At 48.0% G+C, this 24,974-nt stretch overlaps 9 protein-coding genes across 9 annotated transcripts; 4 read left to right on the plus strand and 5 right to left on the minus strand.

Annotated features, from left to right (window-relative positions):
- Positions 1-698: 698 nt before the first annotated feature.
- Positions 699-1,484, minus strand: RhiXN_01346 (uncharacterized protein; the record flags this gene model as incomplete). Its single annotated transcript, XM_043321165.1, has 3 exons — positions 699-926; positions 988-1,236; positions 1,305-1,484. The coding sequence occupies 3 exons, from the start codon at positions 1,482-1,484 to the stop codon at positions 699-701; spliced, it is 657 nt and encodes a 218-aa protein (XP_043186988.1).
- A 597-nt stretch (positions 1,485-2,081) lies between these two features.
- Positions 2,082-4,762, minus strand: RhiXN_01347 (Cellulase (glycosyl hydrolase family 5 protein); the record flags this gene model as incomplete). The annotated part of the gene is made up of 8 exons (XM_043321166.1): positions 2,082-2,633; positions 2,710-3,046; positions 3,099-3,236; positions 3,286-3,462; positions 3,508-3,630; positions 3,690-3,808; positions 3,862-4,039; positions 4,104-4,762. The coding sequence occupies 8 exons, from the start codon at positions 4,760-4,762 to the stop codon at positions 2,082-2,084; spliced, it is 2,283 nt and encodes a 760-aa protein (XP_043186989.1).
- A 1,028-nt stretch (positions 4,763-5,790) lies between these two features.
- On the minus strand, positions 5,791-9,002 carry RhiXN_01348 (Cellulase (glycosyl hydrolase family 5 protein); the record flags this gene model as incomplete). Its single annotated transcript, XM_043321167.1, has 10 exons — positions 5,791-6,324; positions 6,377-6,713; positions 6,765-6,902; positions 6,958-7,122; positions 7,172-7,294; positions 7,343-7,461; positions 7,521-7,698; positions 7,755-8,419; positions 8,768-8,890; positions 8,949-9,002. 10 exons carry the CDS (start codon positions 9,000-9,002, stop codon positions 5,791-5,793), a joined length of 2,436 nt encoding a protein of 811 aa, XP_043186990.1.
- Positions 9,003-9,556: 554 nt separating this feature from the next.
- Positions 9,557-10,360, plus strand: RhiXN_01349 (uncharacterized protein; the record flags this gene model as incomplete). The annotated part of the gene is made up of 5 exons (XM_043321168.1): positions 9,557-9,725; positions 9,787-9,847; positions 9,926-9,964; positions 10,016-10,056; positions 10,146-10,360. The coding sequence occupies 5 exons, from the start codon at positions 9,557-9,559 to the stop codon at positions 10,358-10,360; spliced, it is 525 nt and encodes a 174-aa protein (XP_043186991.1).
- Positions 10,361-11,799: 1,439 nt separating this feature from the next.
- RhiXN_01350 (uncharacterized protein) lies at positions 11,800-12,732 on the plus strand (the record flags this gene model as incomplete). The annotated part of the gene is made up of 1 exon (XM_043321169.1): positions 11,800-12,732. One exon carries the CDS (start codon positions 11,800-11,802, stop codon positions 12,730-12,732), a length of 933 nt encoding a protein of 310 aa, XP_043186992.1.
- A 2,336-nt stretch (positions 12,733-15,068) lies between these two features.
- RhiXN_01351 (Senescence domain-containing protein) lies at positions 15,069-16,535 on the minus strand (the record flags this gene model as incomplete). Its single annotated transcript, XM_043321170.1, has 3 exons — positions 15,069-15,360; positions 15,414-15,824; positions 15,889-16,535. 3 exons carry the CDS (start codon positions 16,533-16,535, stop codon positions 15,069-15,071), a joined length of 1,350 nt encoding a protein of 449 aa, XP_043186993.1.
- Positions 16,536-16,746: 211 nt separating this feature from the next.
- RhiXN_01352 (adenylate kinase) lies at positions 16,747-17,699 on the plus strand (the record flags this gene model as incomplete). Its single annotated transcript, XM_043321171.1, has 5 exons — positions 16,747-16,897; positions 16,953-17,160; positions 17,214-17,399; positions 17,478-17,598; positions 17,649-17,699. 5 exons carry the CDS (start codon positions 16,747-16,749, stop codon positions 17,697-17,699), a joined length of 717 nt encoding a protein of 238 aa, XP_043186994.1.
- Positions 17,700-18,273: 574 nt separating this feature from the next.
- On the plus strand, positions 18,274-21,969 carry RhiXN_01353 (cytochrome P450 family protein; the record flags this gene model as incomplete). The annotated part of the gene is made up of 15 exons (XM_043321172.1): positions 18,274-18,481; positions 18,533-18,671; positions 18,742-18,939; positions 19,013-19,134; positions 19,196-19,338; positions 19,408-19,525; positions 19,582-19,595; positions 19,656-19,848; positions 19,898-19,964; positions 20,018-20,032; positions 20,093-20,200; positions 20,258-20,407; positions 21,214-21,274; positions 21,355-21,427; positions 21,485-21,969. The coding sequence occupies 15 exons, from the start codon at positions 18,274-18,276 to the stop codon at positions 21,967-21,969; spliced, it is 2,094 nt and encodes a 697-aa protein (XP_043186995.1).
- A 1,640-nt stretch (positions 21,970-23,609) lies between these two features.
- Positions 23,610-24,787, minus strand: RhiXN_01354 (uncharacterized protein; the record flags this gene model as incomplete). Its single annotated transcript, XM_043321173.1, has 8 exons — positions 23,610-23,615; positions 23,649-24,026; positions 24,083-24,188; positions 24,251-24,339; positions 24,394-24,430; positions 24,504-24,585; positions 24,637-24,714; positions 24,772-24,787. 8 exons carry the CDS (start codon positions 24,785-24,787, stop codon positions 23,610-23,612), a joined length of 792 nt encoding a protein of 263 aa, XP_043186996.1.
- Positions 24,788-24,974: the final 187 nt, after the last annotated feature.

Raw genomic sequence — 24,974 nt, forward strand, 5'->3', positions numbered from 1 at the left:
TCTACAAAATCTCGGGCATATTTGTCCGCTTCCTCTGGTTAAGGTTGATCACTACGAAAGAAAGGGTGGCACACATGTTAGTCCGGTGCCAGTCACCACAAATATAGCGAAAAAAACGTGCGGTTTTAGGTATGCTATTCAAACTCGACCATGATATCCTGTCTCTATATGTACTTTGGTAGCTAAAACAGCGCATGCATGTAAGAATACTAGTTATGCGCCTCTTTTGAGTGGTATAAATAACTTCATTGGGGGCTAGAATCGTATATCTCGTTCGCAGATGCATACACATATGTAGAACATATAAATGTAAACCCATTTCATTGTTATTCGCCATTCTGCGTTCTGGCTGGTCATGATGTTAGACATACGTTTTCCGGACATTCACTTATACCTTACAACAACCAAGGAGTTTTATCCTAATTTATTTTTTATGAACAAGCTGTCTACCCTTACTACATTGCGCAAATCTAAGCATATTTAAGGTACGTGACAGAAACCATGGCACATGATTACATGGGAGGCCAATAGATAAAAACGAGACTGTCAATAATGCATCAACCATTTAAAAATCCATAGAAAGTGAGTCGGTTACCTTGGTAGGTCAGTTGCACGTGGTCATAATTATTCTGTATTTAAAATCCATAGTGTCAACCACGGTGTTTGGGACCCACGCTCATTTCACGTGTGACCTCCATTTAAAATAAAATAAAATAAACTTTAATTTTTATATCAATCAAGTTGCCAAACATCGCAAGTGGACAGAAATCCATGTGGTTAACCAAATAGCTCTGCTGCGCGACTTGCCTCTTGGTAAAAGCTAGCTCTTCCTGAACATCAGCAAGAGCCTCGGCAACTAGCTTCAGCTGTTGGATTATCTCTACTGCCTGGGCGTTCGCTCGTAACCCACTTACTCCACCTTCGACCTGGTAACACAAGTCTACTCAGTACCCAGCGGGGCAAGAATTCGGCTTTGATTTCACTTACACTTAACAAGAGTGTCCGCATCATCATTTCTTCCTTCATTTTGCTAATCTGCTTTTCAATATCATATTGACAAGCGAACTGCATGCCATAGGTCTTATTCTTCAACTCGACCACGGCTTCCCTGGTTTGCTGAAGGTCTTCGAGGTATTCAGGACATGCTTTATCCGCTCCAGCGTATTGAGCTGTGTAACAAATTTCATCGAGATAGTTGATGAGACCTTGTGCTATAATATCGTTTCGCACCGGCCCCTGAAAAATGTCAGGCTTATTCGTACATCAACTTGTTACTCTTTGTCACTTGACAGTCTTCAACGTACTTTAAGAGCCTTGAAAATATCACCAGCAGCCTGAGCTGACTCTTTCAGACCGGGCAAGTTACCCAAGTTAGTAGCTGAATCAGCTAATACATCAGCCGCGATACGGATAGGTCGTCGCCGAGGATTATTTTGAGCCAAAGTCTGATGCTTAGCAATATTCAAGCTTGTCGAGGTGGCCATCGATACAGTTCAGAAAGTGGGTTGGGAGGTGTTGTACGGTAGACGTGTCGTTGTTGACTGTAAGGAACATAGGTACAAAGGCAAGCACCCACTCAACGAGGTTTGGCACAGCTTATTTGATTTTGATCATGTATGCGCATAGAGCTAGCACAGCCATAGTTATCGCCTTCAAGGCATATTTCTGAAGAGCAATTGCATGAGCTGAGGGGTACTAGTGGTGGAAATGATCTCTTATAAGTCATGTACATCGTCGTTTGACTTGCATCGACAGGTCTCATATAACATGTGGAGCGAAAGGGCCAATGGTCTGTGGATCGATTACAAATTCAATGAGTGGTAATTGCCTGCGCAGGTACGAATGTAATTTTATTAGAAAAGGAAGCCTCGAGAAAATAGAGGAAAAGTGAAAATACACTGAACTGTGGAAAATCGATAAGAGACAGCAATGGGGAACACCAATTCACGACGGCATGCAATATCAAATGTGCACAATGAATCATATATATTGGCACAGAGAAAAGTCCAAGATAGGTCTCAAATACCAACAAATGTCCGAAAAAATGTTCATCTGAGCGGGGTCTCGGCTTTAGTCCATCCTTAACTCAATCGTCGAGCAACAACGCCAGTCTCTTTGGGTAGGGCATACCGCCCCCTCGCAGACCTGCGCGAGGACCCACCGTTACATAAGGTCTGGGTCGCATCCACCGCATCACCCCATACAGAGCTGGGGTATGGGCACCCAGAAATAGGTGTATAAAGTCCTTGCTGATCGGCTGAGTTTGCCCACCCATTCCCACCGTTGATACCCGCTGCCCCAGTGAATGATGCAGGCTTCAGACTGATCAGAGTTCCAGTAGCAGTATAAGTGGGCAAAGTTACTGCGTTCGGGATTCCGCTAAGAGATGGAGGTGGCCAGGTACGTGCCGTCGCGTATGAATTGGGAATAGTGCCTGCCCCTGCGCCACCTGTCTTAGAAGCCGGGAGAGGGCCGTCCCAAGGAGAGGCATTGCCGCAGGTGCCAATGGCTTCGCGAGGGTCTTTGGGCATAAATCCGTTCTCAAGTCCATGCTTGTATGACCAAAGAGGAGATGCAACGACATTACCCCAAGTTGTCGATTCGCCAATCTTCCATGTCCAGAAAAAGTAGTTCTGTTACTACAGGTCAGTACAGCATTCGCGTAAAACACATGTGCGCCAAAGCAAACAAGTAATGTGATAGTCTTACCCGGTAGGCATCGAAGCTGGCAAGTGCAAATTGCCTGATTGCCTCCTTCTCGTCTGAGCTCCACAACCGCTGGTCCATCCATTTAACGCAAGATCCTGCTCCAGCGTTAGGTCCGTTGTAGAATCTGAAAGTCCCATCATAGCGGGCCCCGAGATTTACACCATTGAGGAAGAACCCGCAGTCATTGAAAGCGTTGCTAAACTCCCCAGAAATAGTCATACCAAATGTGGCCATTGACTCATTAAATGCACGAGCGCGCGAGGTGCAAGGCTTGCGATTCTGGTTAGCTGGCGGGGAGGCATCTTGATCCCCGAAAGAATAATATGGATGAGTGTCACTGGGTCAAGGTGAGCTCTTGTGTAAAAAAGCGAAAAGTATGGCGAACTTACAGCATGACTCGATCACTACCAGGCAGAAAATCTGCCCATCGGTCAAGTGGATCAAAGCCATCGTGTATACTCATCCATGGCCCATTTCGTTCTCCAATACCAGTAATATTTCTCATCATGCTATACGCCTCGAGGTGACTGTGAACGGTTAGGTGAAATGTGTCTATCTCGAAAGTCGTGAACTTACAATCGCTCCAACGGATCGCGTGGTATAGTACCCATCGGCGTTTCGTTAAGGATCCCATATATGAGCACGATATCCTTGTATTGAGGCTGGGAGATAAACTGTGTAAAAATGCGAATATGATTTAGAGTGCGCTGGGCATTAGCAATGCCCATTGTCCCGTTAAGCCTGAAGTAATTGCTGAAATATTAAAATTTGAGAAATTATGAATTACTTTGGTCTCACCATCCTACTCGTCCCATCCTACCAGAATGATTATATGCGTTCTGAGACCCTGGAGCAGTATGGAGGTCGAGTTTCAGGCGAAGGCCGTATTTCCGCGCCCATTCAATAGCTTTAACGAAATACCTGAGTTGGGAAGCGTCAGCACGCGTTCATCTAACGCAACCCGTGCCAATCGAACCTACTTCCATGCTACCCCCTCTAGGAACGGCTCGCCGGGGTACACTTCAATAGCCCAGTAAGGGATGGGGATACGAACCCAGTTTAATCCAGCAGCGGCAATTTGGGCAAAGTCTTCCTCGGTCTGACATCATTAGCCAACAGAACGAGCTCGAATAGGAGCTTATTAAAACATACAACAAATGTCTTGTAGTGCTCTTCGATGGCCTTTGCAACGCCTCCAGACGACGGGTCGTTCGCAAGGTTTTCGCACAACGTCCACTCATCGATCGCGGGTGTGGAGGCATTCATGTAAGGCTCATACAGGGCCGGGGTGATGAAAGGCTCAAGAACAAGCCACCCGCCGAGGTTGACTCTGTTCGAGATCGAAGAAGGTTAGCAACCATGACACTGAAAGAGTATTTGACTGAAACACGCACCCTCTAATTTGGTCTGTTCCGAACCTCCATGTCTGATTCAAGGGGGGAGTCCAACTCTGCGCCTGCGCCTTGTTGCTGAAAGGATCCTTGGGATCGTAGTGCCAGAAGCCACCAAAGCTATTGTTGTAGACGAAAGTGCTACCAGTGTCGGTCGTTACTTGGCTACCATCTCCCCCAGTGATAGCTGCTTGTGGAGTCTCGGACTGGGTTGGCTCTGCGGCGGAGGCGGACGGAACAGGGGAGCTACCCGACGACTGAGCGGCGTTGTTGTTGGGCTTGATAACCTTGAAGTACACCGGCACGATGACAGCAACAATAACAACAGCCAGAGCAACCAGACCAACAAGCAACCAGAACCATGGTCTTTTTGATTGCTTTGACGATGTCCCGCCGTATCCAGTCTCTACAGGTGCAACCTTTTCGTTTGGGTCGTCGCGATACTGGGATGGCGTCGTGCCCCGTGGTGAAGGCGTACCCGCCTCTCCATATGGGTCGTATGGTACGTTGAGCGGAGCCGACGAGTGCTGCGACTCGCGCATCTCGCCGCCATGGCTGGAGAGAGGAGCACCGAGGGAGTTGGCGACAGACGAACGAGCAAGATCGGCGATACTACCAGGTGGAAGCAAAGTCTCTGCCTCGTAAGGCTGGTGGGCATCCATGATGAAGGAAAGAGCCGAAGACTGGTTCACGTCTCAATCGATCCGCGCGCATTTAACGAGATGCATGCTCAGCATTGTTTTCATTGGCCTTTGAGTGTCCATGAGCGCTTCGAGGCGGTTAATGGCGGTTAAATTTGAAAATATACCCCTTGCGCGTGTCGCAAATATCCGGTACTTGGCCAAGCGTTCCATCTTCAAAGCGCTGAGGTGAATTATGGCATATGTTTATCTAGTTCGCCCCTGAACCTCACCGCAAAGCTTATGGGCAGGTTTACTCTGGCCCCAGCAGCGAGGCTTTTAGATAGAGGCACCCAAGGCAGTGTCGCCTAAAAACCTTTCTCAAAAAAATCACAAAAAAAGCAAGAGAAAAGAGAGTAGTATTTGTGGTAACCGCACATTCTAAGACGAGGTTGCAAATATGACATCTGTCTGACGTCAGGAGTGAACTTGCTTATACAGTGCCGGCAGTCACAACATCCATCCAAAGCGCATGTCGGCAATGTACTCCTTGCACTTGGCATCAAAGATGTTTCGCTGAGATGGCAATCCACGACTGTTCTTAATTCAACCCGGCTCGGATGAATCCTTGATGGATTCTTGGCCGAGTGAGTGTGAAATCCATGGACTTGTAATCGAGAAGCACCAATCTCATAACACATTACAGCGGTAAACCTCGAAGCCACTCTTAAGAAACGTGATCATCTACACCGATAGATGAAGAGGCCCAGAGGAACCCGCCCCCAGATGATCCGATATCGGATAGTTATTGACTATAGTGATTTGAGGTTTTTTTTGTATAACCTAATTTTCAGGACCCTATATGCGCATATATGCGCGCTCCACTAACTGAATAATTAGTCCCAAACAGTTCGTTTTTCCCGCTTTGTACTAGGTGGGAGAAGGAAAAAATGAATGGCGCAACTAAATAACTAGACACAAACTATAGATCAACAATGTCCAATGTACAATATCACAGCAAAAAATGCGCAAAAAAAAAATCAAGTCCGATCAAATGTCCTTGTGCCCGATCAAGGTTTTCCGGTCTCTTTCGGCATCGCCCATCGTCCCTTAAACACCCTCTGGGCAGCAACCGCACACGCTCCCTGAGTCGCGTCGACCGCATCCCATGCGTTGCTCGGGTACGCGCACCCGGCAATGGTAGTGTACATCCCGCTCGTGTCGGCCGTGTTGACCCATCCGGTACCGGCGTCTGCGGTCTGCGTGCCGCTGGTCGTGTAGGTAGCCGGGCTCAGCGATATGACAGTTTGGGTGGCGGTGTAGGTCGGGAGAGCAGCGGGGTTGACGCCTCCAGAGAGGGAAGCGGGTGGCCAGGGGTATTGGGTTTGGTACGCCGAGTCGATGGGGCCTGCTCCTCCGCCGCCAGTCTTCGAAGCGGGGAGAGGTCCGTTCCAGGGCGATGAGTTGGAGCATACTCCAACAGCTGCACGTGGATCGGTGGGCATGAACCCGTTATCAAGTCCGAGTTTGTAAGACCAGAGTGGAGAGGCAACTGTGCCCCACGTGCTGGATTTACCAATTTTCCAGGTCCAAAAGAAGTAGTTCTAAAATAAATTAGTCAACGGAAAAGAAAGAAAAGACAATTCGAGGACATACCTGTGTCGCATCCATGCTACTCAACGCAAATTGCTTGATTGCATTCTTGGTAGTCTGATCCCAGCGAGCCACATCCATCCACTGCGTGCATGCGCCCGCACCGGCGTTTACGCCACTGTACGAATCAAAAGTCCCGTCATACCGCGCTCCACGGTTCACACCATTCAAGAATAACCCGCAGTCATTGAATCCATTGGAGAACTCTCCGGCGGCGGTCATACCATAGTTTGTCATCGAGTTGTTGATGTTGGCTCCCCACGCGGTGCAAGGCTTCATGGTTTGGGCGGTGATCGGATCGGTATCGACGGTACCAAAGGAAAAGTACGGGTGAGTGTCCCTAGGAAAAGCGTTAGCTTGGGATCATATATGTTTAATTTAGGAGACTTACATTGCTACACGATCACTGTTAGGCAAAAAGTCCACCCAGCTCGAGAGCGCCGCAAAGCCATCGTGAACGCTAAGCCATGGCCCATTACCCTCGCCATATCCAGTAATGTTACGAATCATCTCGTAGGCTTCGAGGTAGCTGTGTATCGGATCTGATAAGTAACAAATCGTGCAATTGAACCCTTGACACTCACAAACTCTGAATCACGTCCTGGCCAATAGTAGCAATAACGGCCTCGTTGACGATTCCAAACATGCAAACAACATCGCGATATTGAGGTTGGGAGACAAACTCGGCAATAATGCGCATGTAGTTGAGGGATCGTTGAGCGTTTGCAATCCCCATCGTTCCGTGCATCCTAAGGGTCTTGTCAGATGCTTATCCAAGGAAAGAAATTTAGAACCCACCAATTGATTGACCCAAGTTTGCCAGAGTGGTTGTATCCGTTTTGGGAGCCGGGAATGGTGTGCAGATCGAGGTTAATACGAATGCCGTACTTGCGAGCCCATCCGATAGCCTTGAGGAAGTACCTATAAAATGATAAATAAATGTCGGGATGAACAACACAAGTTGCTTACTTCCAGGCGACCTTTTCCAAGAACGGCTCCCCAGGATAGACTTCAATTGCCCAGAACGGGAATGGAATACGAACCCAATTCAGACCTGCTGCGGCGATCTGAGCAAAGTCCTCTTCGGTCTAAAAATAAAACCTGTCAGCGACGATCCAATACGATTGATTGTTCGTGTCAAACATACAACGAACGTGTTGTAATGATCTTCGAGGACTTTTGCGACTCCGCCCGAGGACTTGTCGGCTGCAAGATTCGTGCAGAGTGTCCATTCATCGATAGCAGGGGTCGTGGCGTTCTGATAAGGCTCGTACAGGGCTGGGGTAATAAATGGCTCCAGCACAAGCCAGCCTCCAAGGTTGACCCTGAATTGGAAACTTAATCACGATATGTTAGACAGCGACAGGGATAAATGACGTACCCTCGAATCTTATCAGTGCCAAATTTCCAGCTCTGGTTCAAAGGCGGGCTCCAGCTCTGTGCTTGAGCGTTGTTGGTGAAGGGGCTCTTGGGGTCGTAGTACCAGAACCCGCCGAAGCTGTTGTTGTAAACGAAGCTTCCTGTTTCGGTCTTGACGGTGCTTCCATCACCACCAGTAATTGCCTCTTGGGGAACGGTACCTGGATCGCCGGATTGCGTGGGAGCAGGAGCGCCGCTCGAGTGGCCGCCAGACGATCCGGATGATGCAGCCGCGTTATTCTTGGGCTTAATGACTGTGTAGTAAACCGGAACGATGACTGCGACAACAATGACCGCGAGAGCAACCAGAGCAGCCAGAATCCAGAACCACTTGCGTTTACTGCTCTTGGCCGGTGCCTCTGATCCATAGGGCTGATGTGCGTAAGCACCCGCAGCGCCTCCCTCACCAGACTTTTCTGCATTGCTGTCGTCCCGATACTGCGAGGGACTAGTACCACGAGGGGAAGGGGTACCAGCATCGGCATATGGGTCAAAGCTCTGGTTCAATGGAACCGACGAGTACTGGGACTCTCGCACGCCCTCGTAGTTGGATGCCGGGACACCGAGTGAGTCGGCAACAGAGGAGCGGGCAGTGGCGGGGTCGGCGAGAGCATTGGGGGGAGCGCTCTACCTCGTGCGGGCGGGGAGTGGAGGTCATCGTTGCTGGCCTTGGGTCCAACACCACGTCCCCATGGGTTTTTTATCGGCCGTCTAATTTTGGAGTCGGCTCGGGATTGGCTGTGCTTGGCTCGGTTGCAAAATCCATGTGGAGATGTGTCCTTGATTAGGTCAGTTTAGAATGCAGGGCTGGTATTCTATTTTGGATCTATTTTTGTGTATAGAACGATAGCCGGGGCGCTTTGTGCGAGAGGCGAAGGCAGTGTGGGGTCAATCCCTCGATCTGTCCAAGATAAATGTCGCACATGTTTACGCGATCACACGTGACCACATGGCTGAGAAGATCAATGAATCCACGTCCCCGAGAGATTTTGTGCTTGGGTCGGCAGCATCCACGATAACGAGATGAAGTGGCTTGTTGTTCTGTCTCTTGCTGTTGATGCTCTGGCAACCTCGGTCTTTCCGGTAGGCTTTGGTAGCCTACATGCCAGGCGGTCTAAGCGCACCCTTGGACGTCGTGCCAATGGAATTTGCAAACCCCGGCCTTCTGAATTTCCAGTCTCAACAAGTGTTGTATTGGTACCGACAACATCGTCTGTGACAATTTCGAGGCGAGCGATATTTCCATTCCAATTAACTTCATTTAATAAAATTCAAATAGGCCACAAGCAACATCTACTACGACCCGTTCAGTCTCGTAGGTACAACACATTATATGTGGTTTGTCACTTATCTGTCTACAGCCCTTCTTCGGTGCCTGCTCAAGGTATTGCAGCCAAAGTTCTTCCCCTTGGCTTCGGCAAATCGGCCAATTCTTGGACTACCGTCCCGAACGCAAGCGGCGAATACCATGCCCTGGCTGACACCGGCTCAACCCTTCGGCCCACCCGGGTACTCGGCGGTTCTCTCGCCGCAGTCGGAACCGCTCCAGATGGCAGAGCTGCAATGGAAGTCTTTGTGAGTTATCAAATTAAGGCACATTTATCCAGGCCACCAATAAATTACCTGCCCGATTTGTTTGATCCGTAGTTTCGCAAGGGTAGCTTTGCTTTAAACTCTGCAGCTCCAGGGGGGATCAGTTTTTACGCGTGGGTTCTGCTGTATTCTGTCCGAGGGAGACCCAGCATTCATTTTGTCTCCACAGCTATGGGCCCAGTGATCTATCATCTGGGAACGAATTCACACTCGGCTATTCTATCTTCTTCGAATCTGGCTTTGGTATTCGTCTCCCTCTCTCTTAATTCGACTCAGCCTATCTTAACACCATCTATCTATCTATCAGATTTCGTTCACGGCGGCAAACTTCCTGGTCTATGTAAGTCCCACGGTCGTTCGAACCGAGCAACCCCGATATTGAATATGACCTCATAATCAAGACGGCGGAACCAGCAACGACGAAGCGGCTAGCTGCTCGGGTGGACGAAAGGCATTTACATGGTCAGTATCTCGCTTCGGTTCTGAATCTCGATCCTTGGTCCGATAATCGATGCACATATGTGCCCATGTTTGGTCTAGTTTCTCCACTCGGTTTATGTGGCGCGATGAGGGGGCTGGGTAGGTTGCATTTGTATTTGCTCTAGTGATACTTGTACTAATACCTTATAGGGAGGTCTATGTCTATCTGCCCAACGATCCAGCTAATAAATGTAAGTCTCGCCCTAAATGGACATGGACTAATGGAATCCAATATGAAATTTCGATATGGCACTAAATCTATATTTGTGCATTTCTCCAGTCCTTTGCAACGGCGCAGGAATCCCAGGGAAGAATATATGTGCCTCAGACTATGGAACGTCACTAGGTCGCGGTAGCTTCTATTTCAAGGCCGGACAATGGAACTACGTCTCGCAAAGAATCAAGCTCAACACGCCTGGCAAAGCCAACGGTGAATTGCAGGCAAGTACCGACTCGGTCGTAGACACACACACCACAAGTTCTTCTCGTCCTTGACCTTGAGCTTATATCCTACACGCGGCTCTCGCCCAGCACGTCACACCCAAGCTTGACATTACGTCTCGCGGAAAGCACCTTCCTGTATCGTTTACACGCTCAAGTGTGCTGTCTATTGTGCTGTGCTGCTCGATCACCCCGTTTCGGCTTCCACTGCTCATCTTACCATGTGCTTTTTCACTCACTTCCCTGCCTATCGGCAAATCGCCCCGCCCTATCCGGCTATCAGGACCCCGGGCACAGTCCTAATTCACTAATATACTCCTATCTAGGTTTGGTATAACGGGAAAAGCGTGTGGTCCATTGGAGGAGTCGTCTTTCGTGGAGCTGGAATGGATGCCAGTCGTGTGCGAGGCCTCATGGTCCAAAGTTTCTTTGGCGGTAAGTCGGCGGCGGGGGCCCAGGGCAATTGATCGGGGTTTATTTGGGATGGGTGGTGGGGGGCGCGGCCTTGTTCGGGTAATGGTGACTCATCAGGCATGATATATATGGAGCGTTACGTCCTTCCCGTACGAAACTGCGTGGCAATCCCGACAGTTCGGTACTTGCGCTGCGCGCGCCCCGCGCTGTGTTGTCTGCTTTACGTGATTATTTACTGATCGGTATTTTAATACTTTTTCAGGACATGAAGCGTATTGGGCCAGTCGAAAAGATCAAAGACTGTGGTTTGCAGACTTTAGCGTCGCGCAACTCAGTTGATGGAACGTTATCGAGAACCTTCGATCCTAGACCTAATTAGATTCCGTGGGAATTGCTGATGAGCCTCAGTAGGCTCAATTGAGTAGTGACAGAAGGGGATGGTCTGATATTGGCAACCTTGCTTCCTCCGGCTGCGTCGAATGGACCTTGAGAGTAGTCTAGTGTCTGTAGTTGGTCTGGAGACCTGTATCTAGAACATATGCTGGGTATATATAACCTAGAACTGAGCCCGGGAACATGGCACCAAAGGTACGGCACGCATGTTCCGTGATACGCAAGGCCGAGAACCCGTGGCCCTGCTTTTGGATAGAAGACCGTGGCGAAGTGTGTTGGCACCATCACGTGATAACACATACTTAAAGTTGTTTTTCGATTGTTTGTCCAGTCGACTTCCCCCGCTCCAACGGGACGGATCGCCTAACAGGCACTTGTTCTCTCCCTCCTCCCTGTCCTGACTGCTCGCTTTCGAATACTATATCTCTCTCGGTTCTCGGAATATAAATCGTTCTTGTTTGTACAATTCGTGATCGAGTCTATACTGTGGTTTCCTTTGCTTTTGCCTTGTCTGATAGTTTCGGTACTTTTCGGTTGTCGGTCGTCGAGGCTTTTCTGTTCGGCCTCGCCACTCAAATACTTGGCTGTCATTCTGACCTAGCATTCACGCTCTCGATGGTTAGCTCTCGACATCCGCTGCATCGGGACTCATTCAGCTATATATGTCTTGTCGGCGCCCTCCCGTCATGCGGCGAACGGCCACGGCCGTTCTTGCGGGAGGCCCTCGTGCTGGGTGGCACAACCCGTACGACCTAGAACTTCTGCGAACTGCTTCTGAATTCTCAGCCGACGATAATCCTGCGCCCACTGAATCTGCTTTAAACTCGGCTGCCGCTCAGCCTCTGGGACTCTCGTCATCTGACTCAGCCCAAGCACATACAGCCACTACAACTGGTCGGCGCAAATCGAACGCTCGAGGGAGACAAAAGCCCAAGCAAGTAGAGCAGACGAATGCTGTAATCGACCTCGGAGCGAGCATCATCCCGATCTGTACACCTGGAACAGGTACACCACCACCGCCACCACGATCGTATGCGTCATCGTCTTCACTCACACGGTCGGATTTTGATACGGGTGCGTCGTCGCGAATGGAAGAGGATGAAGAAGAAGAAGAATACTTCACCGCCGCGATGGTTGGCAAGCGCTCCCGAGCCCTGTCGATTACTAGCCAACACAGCACGAGGTTGCCGATCTCTCCGCCGGTCACTTCGCCCAATACCTCGATGTATGAGCTGCCAATCCTGACCCCTGCTGTAAAACGAGCGCGGGAAGGGCGCGAGCCTGTTCGAAGAAAGAGACGTAAAACTACCTCGAGCACGGTCTCAACATCAACACGCGGCGGGGAAGACGAGGCGGTGTCGGTTGTACCTTTAATCAAACCACCCCAAGAAAAGCGGCCGCCCGGGCGCAAAGGGTGGAAGGGATGGGTCATGGTTAGCGATACCGAGGGGTCCGATAATGAACGACCAGATGTGCCTCCCATCATTCTCGAGAAACGGACGAGGAGCGGACGAGATTTTGATCAGGAACTTCCTCCGGTGCAAAGGCGGGCTAGGTCCAGGGCTAGTACAAGGACGGATTCTGTAGCGCCACTCTCGTCGGCCAGTATTGCCACTTGAGGATACCGTGGAATGGTTCCTATTCTTTCTTATTGTGGGTCCCGGCTTCTCCTGCGATGTCTACACCTCTAACATTGCTACTCGCTGTAGCTGTTTGCTCGGGGATAGATCTATTTACTTGTTGTTTACACTCGCACAGTTGGTGTCACATGTACAATACACCTCAATTTTTTTCTTGTCGTATCAGATGGCTATCAATATCATACTTGTCACACAATCGATTGTTCTGGCGTATTCCATTCGGAAAGCGTTAGCGCTATTGATTCAGAACAAACCATCTTCCGCCCCCTTCAGGGACCAGGTGAGTTAACTGACTAGGTAAACCGGGAGCGAGTGAGAGCGCAACGTCAATTAGTGTGTGATCGTTACCACATGGGTTTGTTCCGGATAGCGCCGGTATCACACCAGCCTGTCATCCTTGGTTCGGTGCCACTGTTGCCAGAACTTGTCAACCATGTTCCGACATCATATCGGGTGTACTTGGCTATTCTACTGTGACCCAATAGCAGCGGGTCCAAGTGTAAGACTTATGCGCGGCTTCTAATTAGAGTGCAAGCTTTCAAAGAGTGGCACTGAATTGACCTGGGGTTTATCGTACGGGAAGCCTCGTCGGCCAACCCTATGGAAGCATGCACATCACCGTATTCAGTCGTGTACAGATCTAGACGCATACAGGTGCTCTTTCCTGGTCTAAGAATGTGGTCTCAGATAGATATATCAAGCCACGTCACCCAATTGACTACTTTGCGCCTTCTGAGCTCCTTCACCGAGATTCTTACCCACGAAGATTCAGCCAACATACTTATCTCATGCCCGACGCCAATAACCGTTGGACGCCTTTGTCGGCTACCTACTCACTATAGCCGCGATGGCGAGTAGATAGCGCTGATCGGCTGGTGCACGTGGACACATTCGATTCGGACATAGCCTCGCTCTTGCACATCGCCCAAAGCGGACGTATATACAAGCGCCAGATTACCTTGGTTAGTGACTGCGCATCTCGATTTCCATCCTAAATAGTTCGCCCGAAGTTATTTCGAGTCTTTTACGAGTAAAGTCGCCGTGTTTGGCTTAGCTTGGTTCTTATTCATCGTTACACAATAGCAGGCTCGAACTTCAAGTCAAGTGGAGCCCTAATTTCGGAAAGGAAACTAGGACAAGAGCGGTGCGCGAATTCTTCATGGTTGTGAAGGCCCCAGTACCCCGAAACCCTCATTCAGGGAGTATTCTTTCGGCACTGTGACTGCGCCCTGGGTTGGCAAGCGTTGACCAGTCCCTTGGCGCATCTGTAAGTCTCGTGTCTTATATAAGTCAAAATTGGAGTGCGAAAGGTGATGATGTTGGCACATAACGTCGGCATGTGTGCGCTGGAGTATGCCCTACAGTTTCAAAACAACGTGCAACCATCGTGACACAAAATGTTACTATTTGTTTACAGCCCATAGGAAGATACTTTAAGGGGACATACATACCTATGTTCTTTAGAGCGCAAAAATACATGCGTTTCGAAGACACGAGCTTTTTAAACTGATCTGTCCTGTAAGTATTGTCATTTGACCTTATTTAGTAGTATCATTCAATCGCGAATGCGGGGTTTGGTATATGTGCACCCTAGGTAAGAGGTTGCATCCAGGGCGATAATACGAATTTAAAAGAACCAGTTCATTGGTTTTAACAAGCCGCATTGCTACTAGCTGATCGGAAATGTTAATTTTACGTTTAGATCAGGTTAAAGTGGGGAATGCAATGCTTATTGGCGCCTCTTAGTAGCTACTATATGTAAATATACAGTACCTACCCAGATGTATTCCTAGGCCATTGCTACGACGAATTTAGTCAGTTGGTCGAGAGATTGCTTTCAAAAACATTCCTGGAAGTGTCTTGGCTGGCGGACAAAATCATTTGCTGTACAGATATGCCAATAGGCTGTCTCTATTTCAGATGCTGTGCATACACTTGGCGCCTTCAAACTACTAAAGCAGCTTAGTTTTATGATCAGGTGGAATCTTTCAGGTAGACTCAATGTTACCAACGGGTGCTTGAACCAGTGAGTCTAGCCAAAACGCTTGCAGTCGGTTCCAATTTCAGCATAGACCGGAGATGAGCACTATCACGTGATCTTCTGAACCATCTTCTGAGATCAGGGCCACCAGGCATAGTCGGATTGACAAATACTTATGATTAAAGCGAACGGAAGAAAAGGACGATTAAGTTTTTTGGTGGAGATGGCGAAGAAACGTTGGGTGTGTTTAAGATAGAGAATTTATTGGGATAGTAGACCTGGAGTGTACATGGTATCTGGTATTTAGACGCGAATCGCTGATTATACTCCTGCATTACTTTTTCGAGTTCCCAGCATAATTTGAGACTAATTCTGCTCTTGATGAAGCGGGCGAAGCTAACTTGGTATTCGCGCCAGGAGCATGTAGTTGACCTACACCTCCTGCGGTCTGTTCATCTCCCAGCATTACCTCTTTCCCACTTCCCAGACGGCCTTTAATCACACGTTTGCCAGCTCGCTTAATCAAGGCACGACGCCCGACACCACGAGCATCAATGTACACCACGCCTACGTTGCGTACTGTTTCTCCAAAATGCCTCGCATGTGCCCCGGCTTCTGGTCCATACCTACATGTAATAGTTCAGATACATTGGTTGGTCGAATGTACCAATCTACTCACCTGTGACCAGCAACCCTCGAAGCAGCATCAGTGCCGTGCGAAACAAGCTGGCCGGCTGATTGCTCCAAGGTTGTCAATATCAAGTCGGTCGAGATCAATATCCGGTTGAGCAAACGTGGAGGACGAGGGGGTGGTGGCGGGGCTCCAGGTGCAGATCGATCCACCTGCTTGTTCTTTCCTGTGCCTGCCACACGATCAATGCCCATGTCAATTATTTTGTGAATCATCCCCGTTGTTTGAGCTGTCACTTTCACCGCCTGTCCGGAGACGTTGTGAACGCGGCGCATGTTGTTATTCGTCGTCTCCGAGAAGACAATAGGTTGTGTTGTAGGAGATGAATTAGAAACGTAACGCTGTGCTGCGGCTGCCATGCCCTTGGAAGCTAGGTCGGTCGCATACATAATACCACGGCTGCATGGAATACCATCAACCCATCAGTGTCTATAGTAAGAACGGATCCTGGGTGGATAATTACCTAATATAGCCAGCCGAGCGCAAAAGCCAGTCTTGCTCGTCAGGAGATATGTTATGGACATAGACTTGCTCGCCATGCTCCGGAATTTCGACCACTACTGGATCCTTCTCATGACCTTTAGATACTAGGCTCGGGTCCTCACGGATGTTGAATTGTTCGCCAAGAGTTCCTAGCATAGCCCCATTGTCTTCATCCACGAGCACGAGGCGACCTTTATTGTCTCCGCTGGCTGATCCCTTGTCACCGGGGCTAGATCTTCCCGGGCCGGTCTCTCGAAGAATACCATATTGACTTAACAATACCTCAAAAGACTCGAGGTCTTCGGTTGCTGCATCAGTCAAGGGAGGAGGGACAGTCAAAGTTACACTCCCTCCGTCCTCGGCCGGAATAGTGAATTGATGCTGAGCACGAATATGTGTGATCGTTTGAATAGGCGATATTATAGTCTCAAAACTTCCCAATCGAAGGACAAGCCAGACGTCTCGCTCATTACGCGTATCAGGAGCTGCTCCGGCAAAGGCTGTTTGCGTCGGTAAAGGGATCGTGACACATTCTAGAGCGAGGACGCCCGTTTGGGTGCGCTGATCCTGGGTAACAAGTGTGCAGTTTGGGATTGTAAGAAGAAGAAAGCCCTCAGCTCCAGCCATACTGATGTCTGCGGTGGCGAAAGATGGTGGTGCAAAGTTGAAGCGCCAAGCCCAGTTGCATTGATGTCACTCATCGACCATCACGTGACCAAATAAGTAAATCAGGGTTTGGATTTGTCAGATTCCCACGTAAGACGGGCGTGGTGAATTTCGCGCGCATTCCGGCTGCTGCTATCTTCCTATTCTTTCTTCCTACCACCTCAACACTAGGATGGCTCCCACTGACGAAATCGCATACCTTAAGGGCCTTGCCCGCCAGCTCCAGGAAAAAATTGAGCAACTGGAAAAGGAGGCAGTCAAGAAGGTCGCTCCGACCCCAGCCCAGCAGTTGAGGATGATTCTCATTGGACCTCCGGGTGCTGGTGCGTATGACTGTACTCATCACAGTCTAGTTTACTCAAATTATGGTATACATAGGAAAGGGAACTCAGGCACCTGCTATTCGTGATAAATTCTGCGTATGCCATCTTGCAACTGGCGATATGTTGCGGGACCAGGTTTCGAAGAAGACTCCACTTGGTGTTGAGGCCAAAAAGATCATGGATGCTGGTGGGCTTGTCAGTGACGACATAATGGTCGGAATGATCAAGGATCAGCTTCAGAACAACAAGGACTGCAAGAATGGGTATGTTTGGCGTGGCGCTCGCTCCTAATAGCATTCACCGAGTTATTGTGTAGCTTCATCCTTGATGGCTTCCCTCGCACAGTTCCACAGGCTGAGAAACTTGATACAATGCTCGCTGAGAGAAAAGAGAAATTGGACCATGTCGTTGAACTAAAGATCGAGGACCAGCTACTCGTTTCGCGCATCACTGGCCGCCTCATCCACGTTGCGAGTGGACGATCGTACCACAAAGAATTCAAGTAAGTGGTTCCCCAACGCGTATTTCCCCGCATAAAGCATATTCTATTCCGGGATCTCACGATGCTGTCTGAAAACAGTCCTCCAAAGAAGCCTATGACCGACGATGTCACTGGGGAGCCGCTAATCCAGCGATCAGATGACAATGCCGAGACTCTCCGAAAGCGCTTACTCGCCTTCCATCAACAAACAGGCCCTGTCGTCGATTATTACAAAAAACAGGGCATTGGAAGGCTGTTGATGCTGCCCAGGCCCCTAAGGTCGTTTGGAACAATCTCAACAAGATTTTCACCGCGCAATAGATGGAAGGGTTTGAGTATGTATGCTTATCCATTACGCTTTCATTCATTATGGTGTATTGCTCTTTGTCAAAATCAGAGAACAGTTAATGAATCACGAATAATGCTAGGTGTAAAATTCAACACCAGTAGATCTTGCACATACTGTTATTGTAAATATGTGCACTTGAAATTGGTGGTGTCGAAGGTTATTCACACCAAGATTTGGCCTAAAGAAGCATCCTGTGCTTACCTCACCGGTATGCCACGTTTTAGCCGTAAAATCTTTCCAGGAATCTTAGGAGAAGCTGTGGCCTTTTTTGGGAAGTTTTGAAATCCATCAACTATATTAAGGTGAATTCCGTGGCCCGCACGTGACCTTTGGATGACCACCGGTTTCCGGGTCAGGAAACCGCCGGTATATCCCAAGTGGGAGGGCCATGATTGCCACTTACCCAACTGGCAGGCTCCTTAACTGAGCCAAATAGATGCACTTGCAACATGTCTGAGGGCCTCAGGCTTCTTTTTTTCTGATTTAAATACGCACTAATATCAATTCTGCGGTTTGCAAAGCACCACCCCTCGATTCAACCGCACTATGGCTTTAAGCAACTCCTTTAGCACGAAAGAAATCGCGTTAGCCGTTTCTATGGCTGCCGGGGTGGCTTACTCGCTAAAAATGACGAACAACTCCAAGAAGCGTCTGCCTCCTGGCCCCAAAAGTCATCCGTTCATAGGCCATATGTTATCAATACCACGCTCTTCCGAACACGTAGCATACGCGAATATGAGCAAAGAGCTCAATAGTATGATCGATTCGATTATTTTTTATGTATGTACCCTGACGTTCAAATCAGGTGATATTGTAGCTTTGTCCGCCATGGGTCAGACCATTGTTGTATTGAATTCGGCCGAGGCAGCATCTGAACTGTTGGACAAACGCTCTTCAATATACTCCGGTCGAGCTCAGATCCCTGCCGTATGTGATGAGGACATGTACGTAGATATGATCCGTGCTTCGCCCCACCGCATGCAACTGAATTTCTCGTGGACTCTAATGTGACAGGATGGATTGGGGGCAGGGGGTCTCATTTTTAAACAACAACGATCGATGGAGACGCGACCGTCGTATGTTACACGAGGCCTTGCATAAAGGCGCAGTTCCACGTTATTATCCGGCACAGGAAAAACAAATCCAGGCCTTAGTCGGGCGCTTGTTAAATACGCCATCTACACTTGAGGCATTTACTCAGGAGCTGCGGTTGTGAGTATGGCTTGATTACGTTTAATCACGTTGTTAGCTCATTCCACGCCCTGTAAATCCAATCCAATCAAAGTGCGTTGGGAGCCACCTTGCTCCACTCAACATATGGATACCTGCCGACCTCGCCTGATGATCATTGGATTGCTGATGCGACTACGGCGACCGACCATATAGCCCAGGCGGCACAACCGACTAGTTCGTATCAAGTCATATTTCTGAAGGGAAAAAACGCTAATTAGTGCGCATTCATTCACAGAATTCATCGTGAATTTCATTCCTTCGTTGAAGTTCTTACCAAATTGGCTCCCCGGAATGGGTTGGAGACAAACGATTAAAGAATGGAGAGAACATAAAGAAAAGATTACTGCAGCGCCTTACAACTGGACTAAAGAGCAAATTGTAAGTAGAGCACAGGTCGTTCACGCTAAACTCAGCTTGAAACCAAGTAAATGCGTCTGAATCTTTCAGAGAAATGGGACAGCCGCTCCTTCCATCGTTGAAAACCTACTTTCCGCTTTTCCGAATCATACCCCACATGGGGACGACGACTTGCACATTAAACTCATGTCGGCAACCATGTTTGGAGGTGTGTACTACTTATATCTTATCTGAGTATTGAAGTATCAACGACACTGTGCACAGGAGGACTTGAGACGGTATGCCATGAAAAAAACTGAGCTTCTATTGGACACTACGCTGATCAACACGACCAATAGACTGTTGCAACGGCTTCATTCTTCCTTTTGGCTATCGTGCTTTATCCGGAAGTAGCGGTGAAAATCCAAGAAGAAGTTGACCGAGTGCTGGGAAACGCTGAGCGATTACCAACCGTACAAGACCAGGAGGAGATGCCCTATTTACGCAGGGTGCTTTTGGAAGTTCAACGATGGCAACCAGTCAATCCCCTCGGTAATTTTATCCAAAATCTAATTAGAGAATCCCATCTGAAAACATCCAGCGATTCCACATGCAGCCATGGAAGACGATGAATACAGAGGGTACTATATTCCAAAAGGATCCATTGTGTGAGTCTCAAACAAAACATGCTCAGATTTGTGTACTTAGCTTGGCATCACAGTATCGGTAATACCTGGTAGGGACATTCATGCTTTTCGCAGGGCAGTTTGCCAGAAATCAACGCTTTACATTCTAGGTCAATCACTCGAGATGAGAGCATTTACCCGGAGCCAGAGTGTTTCAACCCGGATCGGTACCTTGACCCCAAGGTACCCCCTGCTCCGGTCTTTGGTTATGGAAGGCGGTATGCCATTAACTTGTGGTTTGATATAGCCTATTCAACTCATGATTACAATGATAGGGTCTGTCCAGGAAATCACTTTGCAGATGCAAATTTATTCCTATTGACGTCGTCTCTATTGTACCTGTATGATGTCAAGCGCGCGGTCGATGAAAATGGCCGGGAGATTATACCAGAAATCAAAATGATGATAGATTCTACTATATCACGGTGAGTTACTAACGCTGGTGGATTATATGAGACTAATGAATGAGTACTGTGGTAGGAAACCACAATCATTCCCATTGGTTATGAAACCACGTTCTGAGGCACATGAAAAATTGGCTATGGGGCTTATTCTGTGAAGTTTTCCAGACTGGGTGTCCGTCTCATGTACAAACCTGGTAGACCTCTTTGACATGATTATATGTATTTGCTGTAGACTATGGAACAATCTTCCGGAAACAAGCTTAAAAACTATCATAGCTCCTCCCCGCGTTTTGACCTTATTTTTGGGACTTGTACATCGACAGATTTAACCCCTTCCAGTGATTTGATAGCTTCGATTATTCTAGCACTGCTCCCACTTGAGCCGTCCCAGATGTCCTTCGGGACAGAGAATAACTGGACGTCTTCTAGCTCACCCACGCGACCAACATGCTGTACATTGGAGCCTCTAATAGACTCCGATGCGCGTGTAGCAAGCGCGTTAGGGGAAGAGAAATGAGGAGATTGGGGAGATAGAGTACAGCCAAGTATGTGAACGCTGCGTAGTCCAGACGCATAGGTGCGGCCATATATTTGATAAGCTGAAGCTCTATCACCTATAAGTCCAACCAATTACGGTCGCATAGAGTGTTAACTTACTGGTGGTGGAGGGATTGCGCAAGAGGGGCCTGGTCCACATGACGTCAGCAAATATGCCAGGAATAAATATCCACGATAAATGTGGCTGTGTATTGATCGGCCCACCACCTCCCCAATTCCTGACGCTCCTGACCTACCGCTACGTTCACACTTGTCTTAACAACCTTTAGGAGTAGCCTCAGTATGAAGATTAAACGCGGTGGTGGTGGAGGAACGTTTACGGAGACCTCTGTGAGTAGCCAGCCTCGCAGGATATTTTTATTTGCCCAGTTCCACACTCCTGACCATAACAACGCTTTGCTTTCATCCAGTTCGCTACAACTCCTCCGGCATCCACACAGCACCATGGCCACAAGATACCTGAAATAGCAGGATCCTCGGGAGGTATGTCTCAATTCGCATTCCGGATCGGGCGGAATTTACGTTTGTTCAATTTTGCAGGATTCCTCGGACTCGTCATCGGCCTAGGAGTACTCATCATTGCATGCTGTGCAGGTGTCTATATTCTCATGAAAAGACGCAAGGACCGGGGTGATCCGTTGTGGCGCAGTCGTAAATCAGTCGGAAACTCGATGTCACAAGGAATCCTTGGTGGCAGTAGGTCCAAGAGGGGATGGGTTAGGACTGGTGACGATGACCACCATATGGGTGATCGCTCACAGGGAATTGGTCTCTCAGCGCCTAGGTCGCGCTCACGTTCGCCCAATCCCGAGATGTATTCAAATCGTGATCAAGGTGCCTCGGCGTCCAGCGTCAAGCTTTCTGCACCAGGGCCCTATCCTGACGCGTTTGTTGCGCGTGATTCTATCGACAGTTTAGTAGAAGGGCCACATCAATCGAGAGGAAACTATCAGGGCGTTAGTGAACATGACCACGAAGACACGAAATATTCTCCAACTTCATCCAGGTTCAGGGAACGAATCTGAGAAGAGGAGCCGGTAACTCATCCGTGAAAGTGAATGTGCAGTTCGCTGTATCAGTATTTGCAGGTTCTTCTTGGAACCAGTTGTTGTTGTTGTTTTCATCGTTGCTTTTGTACTGTATTTGCCTATTATCACGGAATCACCAAGCATAATACTTGGGACTGGGGACCCGATACCATAAGATTTTCTTTACCGCCAAGGCCTCTCTTAAATGTCCTACATTTCGTTATAAGAGTGCGCAGGTTAATATAGGGGTGTGGTACAAAATTTTGACCCCTCGTACTTTGAACTATGAATTAAAGGAAGTAGAAGATCAATCAAACCTACCAGTTTGACGTTTACATTGAAATAGGGGTCAATGCAATGAGTCAATAGTTCCTATTCTCAAGGCTCTGTACTATATTTGATATGCTCACAATATCGATGGAGCCAGAAACAAGCGGTTTCTATTCTATAGGGGTCATAAGTAATCATGCAGAACGGTTGAATATGGGTCGGAAATGTGGCAAATTTATATGGTGCTTATGGCAAGAAGGGGGGATATATAATGAGATTGATCACGAAGCAGAACCAAATGAGGCGTAGCAGTGAAAAAGTAGCAGAGGGTCTCAACCTAGTCCGTTTTGGCGACCCTAAAGGACAGCTTTTTCCCCACTAGATGTGACTTGTGACATCTAACAAAAACCAAGTTGGAATCGTCAAATTGGGGAAACCTAGACGAACTCAGCGATAATTTTCTACTTTCTCCACAGACTAGTATATCGCAACGATTCTGTTGAAAAGAAAGCCGAGCGATTGTTTGGTGGAGACCATACAGAGTTCGGGTGCTGGATTGATCATTAAATTCAAGGTAGTTACCGGGCAAGAGCACATCAGAGATTTACACAACTTGAAGACCTCGTCTACGTATACTGACTTTTGGTACAGAAAATCATTTTGACAGTCTACTTGTTCAAGTCTGTACTAGCAAGAAGGTTCGGAATCCAGACCACCATTTGGGATCGTCAAATGGGGGCGAGTTTCTTTATTACATGTGATCGACGCCGTGTTTATCAGTGAAAATGGCTGTTCAATGGTAGCAAAATTTGAGACGGAGTCTATAATTATCTCTTCGTCTCTTCTATGATCCTTTTGTTTGCTTGTTTCTTATCCATATCTAGTAGCTCGTATGTTCTATCGATTAACGATGAGCTGGTTCTGGAAGATGCGTGTTGGACTGATTACCCTTGAATACACAAGAATTTTATAAGCCTGCTCACCTAATTACGGGGTAGCATAGTTTGTTTTTAACTCATGCCTAGAACTGCGAGTCAAGCTGCGCCGCACGTTTGCAGCTGTTCGGTCCGATATAGCATCAAAATAATACAATAAAGCTTATAAGGTATAAGCTGGTCCATATATTTCTATTAATTGCTACTAAACTACCGTACCAAAATCGCATACACAATATACTACGACATACACTTAATGGGAAACATCTTACAATCAAACATCGATCATACAAATGAAGGGTGAATTTCAAGCTGACCATCGTCGGGTTTTCGAAAGCCCGTCATAGCAAGCAAATCCACAACGGCCAAGTTGGTGGATATGCGTTGCTTCCATATTTACAGTACTAGTAACTCTCTTGGGTGATCTTGTATTTAGTACTGAAGATTTTGAACATCAGGGCATACACTCACATGACTATTGGAAGCAAGACACCTGGTAGATCCTTCCATCTGAATATTTTGGCCAGGATGAAAGTATTTAGAAATCACCAAAACAGGCTTGGGGCGCCCCAAAGTTGGAACACATTCCGAAGACGCGATGGTGCTATCGTCAGAAAAGGGGTCTTCTGGTATGCTCATATGCACAGCACAATCCCTCAGTGCACCGAGTCGAGCGGGGTTCTTCTGTCTAGCCTCCGTATCCACAATACTACCTACTGTTTGATTTACAATAATTTCAGCAGGATTTGTACGCTGTATAGATGAAAAGTGGATCGAGTGGGACCTATTTTTGGACGAAGAACTTGGGGAATCCATGGCCCAATACAACAGTACGGCATTGGCAACGATCTAGGACAAAGAAAAAGACTTTAGCCCTTGCCGGTCAATTAGGATGGTGTACTCACATCTGCTGTGCAAGCTCCAAGGCATACCCAAATCATTTCTTTGCCATCCAAAGCAAATAATATAAATCCGTTGATCATTTCAATGATCAGTCCCAGAAAAGATGCACTAATTAATATAGAGAAAACAGCGATCAACATTGGCTCGGGTCGAACTATATTGGTACTTACATTGCAGCCCTCTTTGCGATAGTCCGAAGCCTGGTATTACGAATGGTCGAACGAAAAAGCGGCGCAATGAATAGGAGTGTCAATGAGAGCTATATTCAGCCTGACTCAGTGCTTTAGATTTGTTTGCCATCATAGATACGTACGTTGGTAAAGGTGTCATAGCTCATGATGAGAATTGAACTATAGTCGATAACTTGTTAGCGACTGCGTATGTACACCTTATATTATTGTTCTCGATCCTCTTTGCACTTACGCAAGTCGACTCATGCCCACAATACAGTATCCATTGTATAGGAACCGGACTCCTTGCGCAACCATCACTCCGGCGATCCCTCCTAACTAATGACGTTATCGAAAGCATCTAATCGCGAAAAGGGTATCCCTACCGGCAATAATAAAGCCATGCAAGTCAGATACACGGGAGAGTGTAATCTTCGGCGTCCATTGCTCCAAACAGCATGTGCCTATAGGTTGGGTCCAGTCAGCGACAGGAAATCAATTCTAGTCCGTATCCTACCCACCCGCTCGATAAGACATAGATATGTAAGCCCTTTACTTGCGCCGTAAACTAGGACGCAAGCAAGCATGCCCATGGAGCACCGGCCTATGCCTGTTCGGGCGGAGCACCGAACAACAGGACTCCAGCTATTTATCAGGCCTGTCAGGGGCAGCGCAAGTAATTCTCAAACAGGTACGTACTAAATATCAAGTATACCCATGAGAC

This window comes from Rhizoctonia solani, chromosome 16, assembly GCF_016906535.1.
Source record: "Rhizoctonia solani chromosome 16, complete sequence".
Taxonomy (NCBI): Eukaryota; Fungi; Basidiomycota; class Agaricomycetes; order Cantharellales; family Ceratobasidiaceae; genus Rhizoctonia; species Rhizoctonia solani.